Source organism: Mytilus trossulus, chromosome 5 (assembly GCF_036588685.1).
Source record: "Mytilus trossulus isolate FHL-02 chromosome 5, PNRI_Mtr1.1.1.hap1, whole genome shotgun sequence".
Taxonomy (NCBI): domain Eukaryota; kingdom Metazoa; phylum Mollusca; class Bivalvia; order Mytilida; family Mytilidae; genus Mytilus; species Mytilus trossulus.
The window spans coordinates 23441275-23458553 of NC_086377.1; the positions used below are offsets into that span (position 1 = coordinate 23441275).

Here is a 17279-nt window from a genome sequence, read left to right on the forward strand (position 1 = left end):
GAGCAATATAATATAAATAGTATATATATTAATCATGTTGTATAGCATTGTATAACATAGTTGATTGACTTTAGCTTACATTTCATATGAAAGTACCCTATTTGTTAATGGAACATATTAACTAATGATTGTTTGAATCATTCTTACCATGCAATATCCTTGCATCATTATCATGATTATAATGTAATTTACTAATTAGTACATTTTTTGTCAGTCAGATATATAGCTGAGAGAATTTTTTCTTCAAATTTATACTAAGCATCAAGCCATGAATGTTGATACTAAACTATATATAGCATGATATAGTACATGTAGTAATACAATGAGATAAGATAGATCACAATGCTAAAAACAGACATAGGGAGCTACATTGTACCAGTTGATATTCCAGGGAAGAGGCTCAGATAAAATTTAAAAAAAGAAAGGACAGAAAAAGATTAAAACAAATCAGGATGAGGAACCTCAACTTTGCTAAGATGACAGACAATTTATTGAAAAAAAAAAACAGGGTTACAAACGAAAACAAAATCCTGAACCAAAATTTCATCCAAGGGACACGCCCCCACCAACTTCCAAACCCACCCTTAAAAAGTAAATAGATGCCCCCTTCTCGCAGGGGTGGATCCAGCCATTTTAAAAAGAGGCAGGGTGTCCAACCCAGGACAAAAGGAGGAGGGTAAAACCATATGTCCCTATTCAAATGCATTGATCGCCAAAAATTGGGGGTCCAACCCCCCCCCCCCCCCCCCCTCTTGATCCGCCACTGCCCTTTCACAAATTTCATTATAAATAAAAAAATTGTTTGAACACGAAATTTTTTGCGAGTAATGAAAAATTAAAAAATAATAATGTAAAAATTAAAAATACCTCTATTCTTTTTCTCTTCCTGACCGCCGAACATTCTTTCTCTTTTTGTCTTCTGCTGACACTGTCAGTGTTGTGTTCTGTAGCTTTTTGGGGGAAGAAAAGTCAAAGATCGTCGGCACTGCGTCTGATTTTAACTGTAACTTTTTCATTTTGTATCCAATTGAAGCTGCAAATAGCGGATTTACCACAAACTGATCATTGCTAAAATGTTTAGCGCACAATCTGGATGTGTTGGATGGCTGAAAGTTCTTCCGTTTCACTTTGATTGTCCATTGTTTACGTCTATCATCTTTCGGAAACTCAAATAGTCCTATCCCTTGACTGACCCAGTTTTGCAGTTAAATGCAACACAATACACCATACTAAATATAGAGTACACGCTCCATTAATTTCAACTTCTGCTATTGTAAAATGAAAGTCGCTGATAGCACGTATGACGTAGTAGGTAAAGGGAGATCATCCAAGAGTAAAAAAACGCGGGCAATTCAAATGGGTATAAAATCGTCTTTTTTCTTATGAATAAAACGGAATATTTAAAAGATTGAATCCGATTTTTATTTGTTATTTATACTTATGGACACATGATAACAAGAAAAAATATTATATGGAAAATCACTTCCTGTGATCTTTAAAGCAAAGAAAATCAATTAAATGAGATAAAAATGGCCACAAAATAAAAGATTTGAAACATCCACATTTAATGCTATCATTAAATATTTCAATAATACAAAACTTTCTATAATTGTCTTTACCATAATCACAAAATGAAAGTTCATCTTTCCATCAACATTATCAAATTATTCACATTTCCATCATGACACAAAGTCCATTAATATATCCAACACAACACAATCCTAGAAAATCAACAGCTCTGCTCAATCCACAATATTACCGGTTTCTGTAAACGATGGAACTCCTGAAAATATTATGTATGTTGTCATTAAACAGACAAAACAGCATTGATAAATTTCTTCTTACATGTCTTAACACCTCCTTTAGCTTCAACCTCTCTTAGATAAAGTCAGTTTGTTTTAGATTAATGAGTTTGACTGTCCCTTTGGTATCTTTCGTCCCTCATTTAAATGTGTTTGCAGATTTTCAATTTGCTGTTTTCATAATTGTATCTAAAGTGATTCCAGCACCAAAAGCTGCAGATGTAGATGTGCCTCTTTAAGAATGCGCCTGAAATTTTGTAACATCAATACCAGATGAAGACACAAAATACAGGTGTGCATGGGTTTATATATGCACGCATGAGTGGATTTGTACAGGTGATTATGATTTTTTTTATATATTTTTTCAAAAATATATATATAATATGATGATAATTTCCAAGTCGCCATATAAACCGAAAATAAAATTTTGAGTTCAAAAATTTGACAACAGAATAGATATCTGAACGCTGTGGTTGAAAGATGCACTTGAAAAATTAAAGTTTGATTTTCCAAGAACTATAATTTATTCCAATACAATAAAACAATTGTCAGAGTTGTATTCTTACTTGTGAACCGAAAATACAGATGCTGTACATTTATTTGATATGTTTCATTCAGAAACACCAGAAGAGAAACTACAAACTATAATAAACAAACTTAAAGGTGGTAACAGCGAATTGCGGATCATTTTGGCAACATCCGCATTGGGAATGGGAATTGACATCTGCAATTGTAACTCCTGTATTTTGTATGGTGCACCTTCTTCTGTGGTTGACTTGATCCAAGAGGTCGGTAGAATTGACAGAAATTGGGATGAAGCTGTAGCATTGCTGTTGTTTAATAAATATCATTTACAGCAAATGGAATCAAATGTAAAAAGAATGAATAAGACAAACACATGTGTCCGCTTAAGCATAATGGAAGACTTTCTTATCAAAACAGAACTTGCAATAGTTCATAGTGGAACACATACTTGTTGTGACATTTGTGAAAAGGAATGTACATGTGGCCAGTGTAACAAAGTGATGATTGAGCAATTTTTTCATGGAATAGTAGACAATGAAGGAACTAGCAGTTCAAGTAGTGATACAGTTATATTAATATGGCGATGACAGTGAAGTTGCTGCTGAATTATTTGATGAATATTAATAAAAAAGAAATTAAAATGTCTGATTGTAATTCTAAACTTACCTAGCTAGAACAGTTTTAACCCTCTGCAAATGCATATGCGACCAAAAAAAATGGTTGAACCACCACTTTCAGACATTCAGAGAAATACAGAGTTCAGAGATTTGCACTTGTAAATTTTATTTATTTTTACATACATTGTTATAAAACAAGATACATGTATTGTATGTGTGCCAATGAGACAACTATCCATAATATTAAGTAGATTGTAGCAAATATAGGTCCATATCCAGAAATCAACGCCACTTCGCTTATTTGAATATTATACTAAAGAAATCGGATACGGGTCACGGAAATTACTAAAAATGATAGGGAATTTTGAAAAAAATTGCCTTTTTCAATTTTAATTAAAGTGGTAGACAGGTTGCCGGGGCAGAAAATGAATATACACCATCTAAACGAAACATTATGACTGTTATTGCAAAAATACAGGTTCCTGAGCTATTTTAAATGTCGAAGCGAGAGGCCTTTAACATTGCAGTGTAAAATACAGGTTAAAATGGCTGAAACGTCCAATTTGCCAACTTCGTGTTGAAAATTGGCTTACAAGGTCATTACAAAAACATGTTGCCGGAGTGGATTTTGAAACTTGAATTTCCAAAGAATAAGCAAGTCCAAACCTTGTATGTGTAGTCGTTGAACTCTAGGTTCCCACGTAAAATTAAAATGTCACTATTTCAAGAAGAATAAACTCACGAAAGCACGAAAAAATCACTAAATTCACGTTCATTGTTTTGATTTTGACCGCCTGACAACTTTACGGAAATATCAAAGTGATTGTAAATAAGGACTCTGTGACGGGCAACTTATAATATCCGTGTTTTAAAGATTTTAATGATATCAAGCTTATCAAGCCAGTCCAGTTCAAACTACTATCACGTGGTACAATTCTCATTTACATATTATGAATATTAATTAGCAAAACCACTACTCATTTCTGGCTATGCACTGTACACACTTCAACAGATCCATAATGTACAGCAAACTACAAAAGCTGGTGTGTAGAAAACCTCTCATTCTATTTTTCAAAACAAATGGCTGCCATGATAAATTGGCTGTCAGTGTCAAAAAGTGGGTATTCAAAAACTTTCTCACCTAAATATCACTTATGTTAAAAAATAGTTATTTGTATATAGGAAGATGTGGTATGAATGCCAATGAGACAACTCTCCATCCACCTAACATTTCTGTTGATAACTTTGTATTAAAGGGAGATCCAAAGAAACTATGACAATAGCATAACACGTCAGCTAATAATTTCATGCAACAGGACATCAATATATATATATATATATATTTGCCTAAAATTGCTAATATTCACTTCACTTGAACTTGGTGGATAGCGGTCTCATTGGTAATCATACCACATCTCATAAATATAAAATGCACGACAGATTTATTCTAAGTACTTTCTTATTATTTCCTCACTCTAGCTTGTCTAGATCTTATTATCTCAATTGAATAGAGCAGTATTTTTTGTACATTCAATAGGTTAAGATATTAAGCAGTTATCTCGGAACAAAAAAGGACTGACTAATAACCCTAAAATTTAGCTTCGCAGAACCTTCATGACATTATAAAATAGTTTGTGAAGCAAATATTTCAATTCCAAACTTTTTTTTTGTTAGGTTTCATAAACATCCAATGACATTCTTGCGATTTTGAAAGGTCATAAATTTATCGTCCTGAATATTCATGTTATATTTGCAACTGGAAGTTAGGCAACCATAAATCAATTCACTTTTTCTTTATACAACTGATTACAGATTTCTCGACATATTTAAAAAAAAATAACATATATATACCCTTAAAGTGCAGTCACCATGTGTCAAAATGAAGCCCATCATATACTGTACTAATGACATTTCCTGACTGCGTCCATGCAGTCCAATTGCAGCAGAAAGCAAATTATGATGAAAAGCCTTGCTACCAGTTTGTGGTGGACTATCTGCCACTACAGGTCAATAATCCTGGACACGACTTACTAAGCTCATCATACAAATTTTTCCAACTGAATGAAAAAATATCTGAGTATTCCTTTTTCTGTAAAATTGTTCCAGACCCTCTCTTGCATAAATTGCCACTTTCCTCTTTCGCTATTTTTGCAGCTGCATTCATCACCATCATTGGATTAATTCTGCAATAACTCCCTTTTCTACATTAACTCCTTGTTAGATGGTTTTGCATATTCGTTTGTGCATTTCCTGATACACATAGGTGTTTTTGTTCCACTCTGATAGTGCACTGTGAACTGCAAAAAAATAAAGTAAAATTTATACTCATTGTTTAATGTAAAACAAATGTGGTATCATGGCTATATGATTCAGATACATGTACATGTGTAAGTCACTAGTATAGGTAACTATATGGTTTTCAATAAAGAGCAAAACCCACAAATTACATGTATGTTATTTCAGTGTGGAGAAGTAAGTAACATTGTCATTTATTATAAAAAGTGGTACGATTGACAATGAGGCAACTCTACACAAGAGACCAAAAACACGTAGAAACCAAAAACGACAGGTCAGCTCATGTCCTTCAACAGTGTACAAGATGCGTTTGTATTCTTAAAGTAATCAAACACAAAATTTTCCATTTAACATGTCTACAAATATATATAAAGACTCCTTCTTTTGAAAAAAAAATGCAGTCATTCTCATGATTACATTTTTCATCGTGTTGAAATGAAATGTTCACAGCATACAAAAATAATATAAGCAAATGAAATTTACAGGTACTAAAACCCTTACATAAGCTCAAAATGTATACATCTATCTGTCTATTCATTTCAAATTTAAATAGGGAAAATATAAAGCTTGAAAACTGTTTTACCTTCGGGCCAGGTGAGCTAAAAATCATGCAAACAAATGCAAATTTTCAACAATAAAAATTACAGTAAAAAGGTCATTATCAATTGCACTGTAATAAGTTTATGATTTGTATCTAAAAAGGATACAATAAGTAAATACAAAATTAGTACATGTGAATGTACTTTAATACGATGAAATATATACATTTAACAATTGATTTTTACACTTAACCTAGGCTACATGTATATGAACACTTATTTGCTGAATAAAATGATAATGATCTCTTTCAAAAACTTGCAAAAAAGAATATGAAATAGATCCATTATATATTCATGGTATTTAAAAAATGGCTTTTTACATTTGAAATCTCTTAATTTTTTTTTGAAAAATTGTTCCAAATTGAGGACCTAGATGCATGGACGATAACATGCACCAATCCACACAACGGCAACTGGATCCATCTTTGTAGTTCTTACTTCTATTTTATTTTTGGTTAATAAGAACTTCTATTTTATTTTTGGTTAATGAAAATATTTCTTAACTAAATATCTTCAAATACACAAATTCTAAACTATATCACTTTTAATCATCATGTAATTGAAACAACTTGTTTGTGAATCCACCTTTACTTCTCCTTCATATGGCAAATTTTGCTCATTTTCTTTCACACTACATCCGAGAGATCTTCTAGCTGTCTTTTCTGCCCCATAGGACACAGTAGGTTTCTTCACATGTGTATGTTCTCCAATGACTGTCATACAAGCAGATGCATTCATTTAATGCTTACATATCCATGTTTTATATACATGTACATTATTGTACAGGATAATAAAGATAGTATGTCAAAATGTTAGTTAACATATTTACCATGTATACATGTACAGCTGTTTGTATTTTTAAATGTCATTATGACATTCTTTCATCTGGGACTGCTTAGGTAAAGTCAGAAATGTTTTCGTAATTTACGTCCCAGGGTTAAATAAAATCAATAACAATAATAAAATTTCTAATAATGCATGTACCAAATATACTGGTATTGTACATTGTTTATGTACATGGTGTACACATCATGCATGTGGGTAAAACCAAAAAGGTGCTTCAAATTAGTCAAATTAAATAAACATCAGAAGCTTAAATCCCAATTTTTAAATATTTAATATATGTTATTTGATTAGTACTTGTTATTGTGCATCAGTGACATGATGAAGCAGAAAATTTGATAAATATTAAATATCCGCTAATTCAATGTGTCTTGTTATTGAAGTTTGTCAAACGTAGATCTGTGCGTTCCTGTGTCCCAAGCGTGACATGGAAACCCCCTTCTGTTTGTAGTCTTAAAGCTACTTTTAATACTGAAATATGTTGACTTTGGCTTTAAGCTTACAAATCATGTGGAGAGTTGTCTCCTTGGCAATCATACCACATTTTCTTTTTTATACTTAAAGATGTACTAAAAAATCAGTGTCAGATTTTAATAAAGCTAAAATATATGACTACATGTATGTATATTTATTATGTAGAAGTATTAGATGAAGCTGAACCAAAAGTGAAGTACTGGCCAGGTAGAAAGTATACTGAGGATGCCAACTACCAGAGTGTAGACAGATGCAAGAGTAGACCACCGAGAAAACTTTCCAAATTCCATGAATACATTCTGACACTAGTGAAACTACGTCTTGCTATATTATTATTTGTTTTTGGTGATTTGTTTAATGTATCGGAATCACGAGTATCTCAGATATTTACCACATGGATAAATTAAATGCATATGGTTCTAACACCTTGCATAAAGTGGCCATCAAGACGTAACATTAGGAAGTATATGTCAAGATCATTTCAGACCAGTTTTCCCAAATTACTGGAATAATTGACTGTACAGAAATGTTTATTCAAAAACCAAAATTACCTACGGCTCAAAGTAGAACATACAGTTCGTACAAATCCATCAGGAGCATTTTCATTTATCTCTGATTTGTGGGGTGGTAACACTTTAGACAGATACATCACAGAACTCAATTAAACCTGGTGACGAAATAATGGCTGACAGAGGATTCACTATTCGTGATCTGTTGACTGATCGAAGATCAACATTAGTGATTCCTCAAAGAAATGTAAATGTGGAAAGGGGAGACGACTATCTGCAGCAGATGTTGTCAAGACTAAATCGATTGCCAAACATAGAATCCATGTGGAACGATCAATTCGAAGTTTAAATCTGTTTCGTATGTTGTCTCAGGTGATGGACAATACATTTAAACCATTAGCCAATCAAATGATCAAAGTCGATGGATTTATTTGTTACTTAGATAAGCCACTAGTAACAAAATACAATGCAAATTGAAAGATTTTTTTTCTTGTTTACTCTGAAAAAAATAAGTAAATACATGAAGTACATGAACGTGACAAAGTTTAAAATCAGTTTTATTCCTTTATTTATAGCATCAGTGATTTTCCAACACTCATTTTGGGGCCGAATTTCGGCCCCATTCCCAAAGAGAAAGATGCTCTTTTTTCCCAATTTTCAGCTCTAAAATTCCCAACCGTTTATGGACATCGTCGCGAGATTTTGATATTGTCGTATCTCCGTATCGTGTATTATTTTGTTGACAAATCTCTGAGCGTTCGGGGTATTTCGGGAGTTACCATTATCGTTCACTTAAGACGATGATTGGTTTGCAATCTTTTTTGGAATGCATTGCAATCTACGATATTCTGGTCACGTTTGCGCTTGAAACATCCGAATGAATAATTCAATGACAAAGCAAAAAAATGAGACATAATGTAAACAAAATGAACGTAGATCACGTCTCATAATTCTTTATATTACAGAAGCTAAAGGCGGCGGACGGTAGTAAATGCCGGAAGCTGGAAGCTTTTGGATTCAAAAAGTCGTTTCTACTTCCTTCTGATGAAACAAGTGAAATTCCAGCTGTTCCATCTCCGCCATCCGTCTCCGAGTTTCAACCATGTAAAGATAACAATGAACCTATAGCTAGTGTAACTTATCATGTTACAAATGAAATTCAAATTCAAAGTAAAGCTGTTTCGTCTGAGTCTGAAACATGTAATGATCCTGACCCTTGTGTACTAGTAACTGATGATGAGTCACAGTCTTCCTCCTCTTCTTGTCAAATTTCTGATGCCAGAAAATTTATCTCTCTGAAATATGAGAACAAATATCCCTGGTTGTATCACAATGCTCAAGGATACTTCTGTAAATACTGTGAACTATTTGGTGGAACATGTGTAAATGCACGTGAATTTGTTAATATTGCTGTTGGTCTTGGGACCCATCCAACCAGAAAACTTGAAAAACATCATTCAGGTGAAAAACATATTTTTTCGGTTGAAAGATATGCCCAGTTAGGTGCAAGGGTAAATGTTTTTTTATAAGTACCAAGGAGGCAAACAGGTCAGTTACAAAGCTTGAGTGCATGCAAATGTGTCCTCAGACACATTCAACTTTTATTTTTAATCCTTTTCCTTAAAAAGATAGCTTATTTTGTAGGCAATTCATGCAGTTAATCCTTCTCAGAATGCAGGATTTTCCACCTAAATTTTCTAAATTTTCTTGAGGGGGCATGCCCCCAAACGCCCCTAGCGAGGCGCACACGGCCCGCCGTCGTAAAGACCAATCACATTTTTCCCAAACCATATTTTTTTCCAAATTGCATGGGCCCAAGGATCCTTCCCCTAAACACCAGGAAAATCACTGAGCATAGTATTTTATCAATATATTTTAGGAAAAAAATGTCACATTTGTCAACAATTGAAGCAAAAAAATCCTCATCAAAGTAAATTCTTTCACAAATGAAAGATTTGTTAGTGTAAAAAATAAAGTCACAACATTTTATATTGCACAGTCCCACTCGTCCCTGAATCTGTGCGAACCATGGCGAACTTTGTTTGAGGCATACATTTATATGTTCATCGAAACATAGGTGATAATTTTTGTCAGTATGTTTGCATATTTCTTGTGGAGTTGAATCTTTAAAAGACAAACCACATTTGATTTATATCAACCCTTTTCCCAACATTTACAATTAATTATTCCATCAGGTGATGCTCCTAAAAACGGATGAGCTTTAGATACATGAAGACCACATCCACCGCTTCTGAAATGGCCCTCTGTTCCAACAATAACCCAGGGGTTGTAAGGGTTTTCTGACTGCCTTGTCTCGGGAACACATGCTGTTCTCACATAGAAATATTCAGTGTTGATGAGTCTGTGCAATTTAACATCATGAATGTGATTGGATGTATATAAATTAAATCCATTATCTCTCCTGTAATTTGATAAACGTGACTCATTCCATTGACCAACTTTCATCAGATATATCAAAATGTCATATGATTCTATCAAAGGCAAGTCCCGCAAATCAGATTTCCAGTTCAACACCGTTGTAATTTCTGGTAAAACTTATTTAGCCCCATTCACTTCCACTGTTCTACGAAACGATTCCATATCTTTGTAGTCGTCCTGTGTTTGCATATCTTCCAATTGCAATTCAACAGCAATATCACATAGACTAACCAGCTGCTGCTTCCGATAAAGACTACATGAGACTACATGTTATTCCTCGTTTTGTTAGGAATGTCTTGAGATCCGTTACGTGCATTCTTACGAACTGTGAAACATTATTATCCATTGCAGCCGACATTATTGACATTGACAACGAAAAACCGGAAGTAACGCTGTGGAATATATTTACGTCAGCTATGCTTATCACACCTCCACAAACGAGAGCTCGACGAACCCGTAACACTACTATTAGTAAACAATTTGTGTATACATGTATGCAAGGAAATACATTTTGTACTTGTAGTGTATTATTTCATGTATTGCAAATTAATGTGGTACCTAACACTACAGGGAGATAACTCTGTAAAATCAGCTAAATGTTTTAATTACGTTGTGTTGTTAAGGGAATATTAAGCTTCTCAATGATCTAAATAAGTGTTTGCCGAACTGCTAAATAACCAGTGTAATTTTTCTGATCAAACGGTTGGTCAAATTATTTGAAATTTTTATATTTTTGTCAAAGGGTCAAAGTAAATACTTTGTCAATATTAACGAGCCAAATAAATTTTAGATAAAGTGTTGGGTACCACCTTAAGATGGCCCAACAGAGAGACTTATCAGTAAATTACATTATTATTAAAACATATAGGACCCAACCTGTGTGCCCATTCTATACAATATTACATTTTTGCCAATCACTATTATTTATACAGTTATAATTTTTTATTGACAAAGTTTTTGTTTCTTTTTCAGATTTGTAGGATTGGCAGTGAAGACCCAGTATTGATTTTGAAAAATAATAAATCCATGGAATATTTATCGTTTGTGTATTAATGTTTGTTAAGTTGGAGTTTTTGAACTGTTTTCTGCACATTTATGTGATCTTGTGATGGCCAGTTTTTATTGGTGGAGAGAAACTGGAGTATCAAGAGAAAATCTCCGTCCTTCGGTAGGAAAATTGACACTCCTCGTCGATTAAGATCGGAGTCGAACACACCCCGCCACATGTGATGAAATGTTTATAATATTCAATTATTATATCCCATTGTTTTAAACAGTGCAAATTATGTCTTGGTGTTACCTGGTACCTGATACAAACATTGAACTGACTTAACTTTGAATGGGAAAAAAACCTTTGAATTGAATTAACTTTGAATTGAAAAAAAATAACTTGGGAAAAATACAGGATGTATTAGTGCATATACCAATCTGGAAAATAAAAGCTGAAAAAAATAACAAAGTGTCATCGAAATAATAAGGAAAGTAAAAATGGTGTCTACGTTACTTACATAATTATGTGATAGAAATAGAAATAACATATAGTTCATTGTTAAAAAATCATAAAGGTGGCCTTTATTTAATTTTATTTTCTACATTTTAGGAAAGCTAATACCTTCATCTGATATTCCAACTGTTGAAAAGTGTATTCTAAATATATCATGTTCAGAGATAGAGGGTGAAGTTGATGTGTTTTTTCAACAACTGCCACTTAAAGCTAAAAAAGAGGAAAACACCATAACATGCGCAAATGAGGGATGCAAACTGTCTTTTTCTTCTTTTCATGAGCTGTCAAGCCACTTGATGTTCGGCAAGTGTGAGTTTGAATTCAGGTGCCAGTTTAGTAATGGATGTGACATTACTAAGAAGACTTACATTACAAAGATGTCTAAGTCTTTTTCAAACCAACTTTCAAGTTTCATCAGCAGGACTGACAGTTGGAATTGATGACAACTCTGATTTAGAACTTGGCTGGGCATTGAAAGATGAAAGGAAGAACAAAAGATTCAATGTGAACCAAAAAGAATATCTTACTGAAAAGTTTAATAAGGGTCTAAAAACTGGAAGAAAGGAAGATCCTTTTTTGGTATCAGAGGAAATGCTGACTGAAAGAAAAAACTATCAGGAGAGAACTAACTGCAAATTAACTAAATTACATTTCGTTTACCAACTTTATGTAAAAAACTACAAATATTTTATGAACTTATAATATGGTATGATTGTCAATGACACAAATATTAAAAATGACACGTAAATTAACAAATAAAAAAGCAAAGCCCATACTGCATTATTAGTTACAAAAGGCCACAAAATGACAAATCTAATTAGGTTAAAGTGAAATTGCGAAAACTATTTGTTTTTCTAATAAAAATACCAATGAGACATCAAATTCACGGTCCATTGAACATAGACAATGACGGTAAGAGTTTCTGTTTTTGGTCAATGTAGTTTTGATTAAATTGAACTCCAATCAACTTTAAACTTAGTACACATGTTTCCTCAGATACGATCTTTCTAATTCAACATCTGTTAATGCCAAATTAGATCTTTTCCCACTTTCAGTCAACTAAACATAGAAAATGATAGTGAGAGTGGGGCATCTTTGGACGGTTGACGCAATCTTGTTCTTGTTTCAGTTAATAGTGAGATTTGAATTTCCTTTGATATTTCCAACCAAAGACAGACAGTGAATAGTGTTTTAACACCAGTGCAAGGCTGTAGTATATCATTTCATTGATTGATTGATTGTTGGTTGCTAAACGTCCAGTGGCAAATATTTCATGCATATTCAGGACGAGAACAAGTTAACAATAAATACAATAGGTAGGTTAATACAATAGAGGCCATCTGGGATGATGGTCGGGGAAATTTGGACTGCAACTGGAAAATGAGGGTATATTGGATAGGAACAGAAATTTTGCCTTGCAACAGGCCACCTACGGACCCCTCAAAGAGTTGCTGCAAGGGTTCTTAACGTGCAAAGAGCGTGGCATTCTCTTTACACGAGGCATCGGATTTAACGTCCCCCTTCTGACCGGACGTGACTGCGAACTTGATACATCGGCAAGCGTTTTACTGCCGGTCGGGAGAAGACCAAGTGACCATATTTCTATACCCCAGTCACCCTTGGGGGTTATATCATTTCAAAGTTGACGTTAAGTGAGGTGCACGATGTATGCATTTTCACAGGTTCTGACTAAATTTACACTTCAAATTTTCATAATTTAACCTCAAAACTGTTATTTACAGACTCTTGAGAGTTGACAGTCTCAATCTTTAGATTATATGGTAATAAAATTGACGGTACCAATTTTCATACACCAGATGCGCATTTCGACAATACATGTCTCTTCGGTGATGCTCGTGGTCAAAATATTTTAAATCCAAAGCTTATATAAAAGATGAAGAGCTATAATCAAAAAGATCCAAAAAGTAAAGCCAAATCCGTGAAAGGAATCAGAGCTTTGCATGAGGGAGATTCATTCCTTAATTAATTAAAATTTCTTATATTTGGTAACAGCAAACATTATCAACATCCTTTTATTTGAGATATGGTTTTTAAAGGGATACCGGAGTAAATATTTGTATGCAGAAGCTATAAAAAACATATTTTTGGCGATTTTTTTGTTGGTTTCTATGGTAGCCATAATCTTAAATTGACATTTATCTCTTCAAATACAGTTAAATTAATATTAGGATCCAAATAAACTAAATTTTCTTCATTTTTAACTTAAAATTTGCAAATTTCAATTTAATTTTTTTTTCATTTTTTTTTTTTTTTAGATATTTTCATTACCTGTCATTGCAACGCATTTTTTTTTTTTTTTGAAAAATAACACTTCTCCATTTTTTTTATATTTTGGACTTTATGCTTTCAACGTTGTATATGCATTATTTACAGAACATCTGATGGTGCATTTTTTCACTGTCTATTATTTAAATTGGTAAAAATTACAATTTTCCAGAAATCCCCAAAAAATCAGGGTTTTTGGCAGCATCAAACTGCCATAAGAACTTGAATTTAGTATGTTATATATTGTTATTATATGCTCAGATCATTGTCTTCATGATGACAAAAAAAGAATATGATCTCAGAGCAGTTTGCTCTATGTTAACACTTTAAGGAATTTTGGTTCTCTATGCTCTTCAACTTCATACTATTTTTGGCCTTTTTAACTCTTTCGGATTCGAGCGACACTGATGAGTCTTTTGCAGAAGAAATACGCGTCTGACGTATATACTAAATTTAGTTATGGTATCTATGATGAGTTTATTTACAACCACTGGTTCGATGCCACTGCTGTTGGAGATTTATTTCCCCAAGGGTACATGCTACTAGCCCAGTAGTCAGCACAGTTGCTGACATGATTTGTCATTGATATGGTAATATTTATAAATTTACTGTCCACAAATTTTTGATTTTTTTTAAATACTCGGGCTTTTCTACATCAGGCATAGATTACCTTAGCTGTATTTGGCAAAACTTTTAGAAATTTTGGTTTTCAGGGAGCTACCATTTGATTTTTATGGGGGGCTAGGATGAACAATGTTGTCCTGCATATTTTTTTAGTTGTAATCTCTGTCCTGCCTTTTAATTTTATAATCTATCCGGTCCTGCTTTTTTTTTTTTATAGTTTATCGCGACTTTTTTTTACATAAATTGTCATCCTGCAAGTGTCTCATCCTGACTTTTTTATTTACTCAAAACTCCTGTCCTGCTTATTTTTTTTCAAATTTTATCCTAGCCCCCCTCCCCCCCCCCCCCCACTTTCCCCCCTAAAAAACAAATGGTAGCTCCCTTAATGCTCAACTTCGTACTTTTTTGGCATTTTTAACTTTTTGGGATTTGAGCGTCACTGATGAGTAATTTGCAGACGAAACGCGCGTCTGGCATATAAACTAAATTTAGTCCTAGTATCTATGATGAGTTTATTTATATGCAAGGCAAACGGTAATTTCACTAATTGAAGAACTCTTGTAGAAGCCTTATTTGATGATGTATGGTAACCATGGCAACCCCGACTCTGTGTATCAATATTATATCAAATTTCAAACAAGGGTGATATAAATATAATAACCATACATTGTCTTGAAATATCAATGTTATTTGTACAAGACTTAGAAACAGGTAGAAAGCGAGGCTGTGCTGAGCATTTCTGCCTGTTTCGAGCCGAGTACAAATAACAGATTGATATTTCCAGACACTGTATGGTTAATCTTTATATACTGCAACTCTTATAACTGTTCAAAATGAAGTATTTATGGTAAAAACCGTTATTCTTTAATTGTGAGCGGACAACGTAAAATTGCCGCGTACCTGTACGTTTTATTGACGTCATAAATGAAACTACGGAAAAGCATTGTCAACGTCATAAACAAGGTGATATAAGGTCAGTGACTGTATATCACATATAAATATACAGTCAACGCAATTTGACTGCTTAAAAAGCACAGCTGCAGTATATATGAGTACTAACTACCGTTTCATTGCAATTTGAGAGACATTTTGATGCTTACAGAGAATGGCTCTTAAATTTTGAAAAGAGAGCCTGTTGATTCAGAAAAGGTTATTATACAAACAAATCTTAACCTGAGGGTTATTTCAATATCTTCGATGTCTATTATTTTTTTTAATGGATCGCGTATCAACTCTTTAAGTAATACGTGATGGTCGCGATGTATGGATTCAGCGTACTGCCGTCGTTAAATATCTTAATGACGTGTTATATTGTTCTTTTATTTAACTTTTAAATATTTCTGTTAACTGTTTCCCCGATTCCCGTGATATCCATTCGACGTTGTTCGGTACTTGTACATCCCGTCAATGACTTTGTAAATATGGGATGCCAAGACATCGTAGACCAGCACATAACCAAGCTGCGCCAGCGCGCAATTAAAGAAGGAGAGGGCCTCAATTGAATGAAAATGAACAACCTCCACAAAGACGTCGACGCAATGACCAACATGTTGAAGTTGTACAAGATTTGAACATGCCTAACCCTGTTCAGCCTAACCTTGACAATGACATTCAAGTTGCAGCACCTGTATCCCAGCCAATAGGTGAGGTTCATGATACTGTAGTATTTGATGAATCTAATATGTTGCAAAATATAAATGAAACTGACATTTTCATTAGCCAAACAGTTCAAGAAAAAATTTGTCAATTTCAATATATGGACTTATCTATTATGCATAAAAGCAGTAGTCAATTTGAGAAGCAAAGTTATCTAAGTTTAAATTAAGATGGTAGATTCATTACTCAAACAAATCTTTCAAAAAAGAAAACAACCATTAATATTGAGACCTGGACAGACGCTTATTTAGCTTATTCACAAGTTTTGATTCAGAGACATCCAATGAAAGCTAGTCAACTGTTTGGTTACATAGTTATAATAAGGGATGCAGCAGCTGATAGTACCATTGAAAAGTGGTACATGTATGATCAGCAATTTAGTTGCAAGAAACCCTACAAAAAAAATTCGAATATAATTGATTCCCAATTATTGTTTCGAATAATGGCTATTGCTTCAACTAATACGCATCAGCCACGCATTAACAAATGGTATGACTTAATTTTAAAGGATTTTGTTCTCGTAATGGTTGTTGGTTCAGTCATACATGTTTGAAATGTTCTTTGAATCACCCATCCTTCAGATGTAGAAAAGAATAGGTTTAGATAATAAAAAGCCTAGGGCGATGGGTAATGGTAATAGAACTTTTGAATCATTGATTGATTGATTGTTGGTTGCTTAACGTCCAGTGGCAAATATTTCATGTATGTTCAGGACGAGAACAAGTTCACAATAAATACAATAGGTAGGTTGATACAATAGAGGCCACCTGGGATGATGGTCTGGGAAATTGGACTGCCACTGGAAAATGAGGGTATCTTGGATAGGAACAGAAACTTTGCCTTCCAACAGGCCACCTACGGACCCCTCAAAGAGTTGTTGCAAGGGTTCTTAATATTTCTATTCCCCAGTCACCTTTAAGATAACTTTTGAATCAAAAGTTCCAAATGGCAACAGACGTTTTCAGCAAAATTCTTGAAATAAGTAAACTCAAAAATAATTATTATCGAAACTTTTCTTCATTTAAATTTCAGATAAAATGAAATTTCAGTTATACATATGGCAATTAGGTTTTTGCCCATTAAAGTTGACATATTAGAAAATATGT

At 33.6% G+C, this 17279-nt stretch overlaps 1 protein-coding gene across 1 annotated transcript; it reads left to right on the forward strand.

Annotated features, from left to right (window-relative positions):
• Positions 1-2407: 2407 nt before the first annotated feature.
• On the forward strand, positions 2408-2914 carry LOC134717764 (uncharacterized). The gene has a single exon (XM_063580257.1). The coding sequence runs from the start codon at positions 2408-2410 to the stop codon at positions 2912-2914; it is 507 nt and encodes a 168-aa protein (XP_063436327.1).
• Positions 2915-17279: the final 14365 nt, after the last annotated feature.

Bases quoted from the DNA above. Each gene is read 5' to 3' on its own strand.
- LOC134717764 (XM_063580257.1), top strand. From the start codon at position 2,408: ATGTTTCATTCAGAAACACCAGAAGAGAAACTACAAACTATAATAAAC.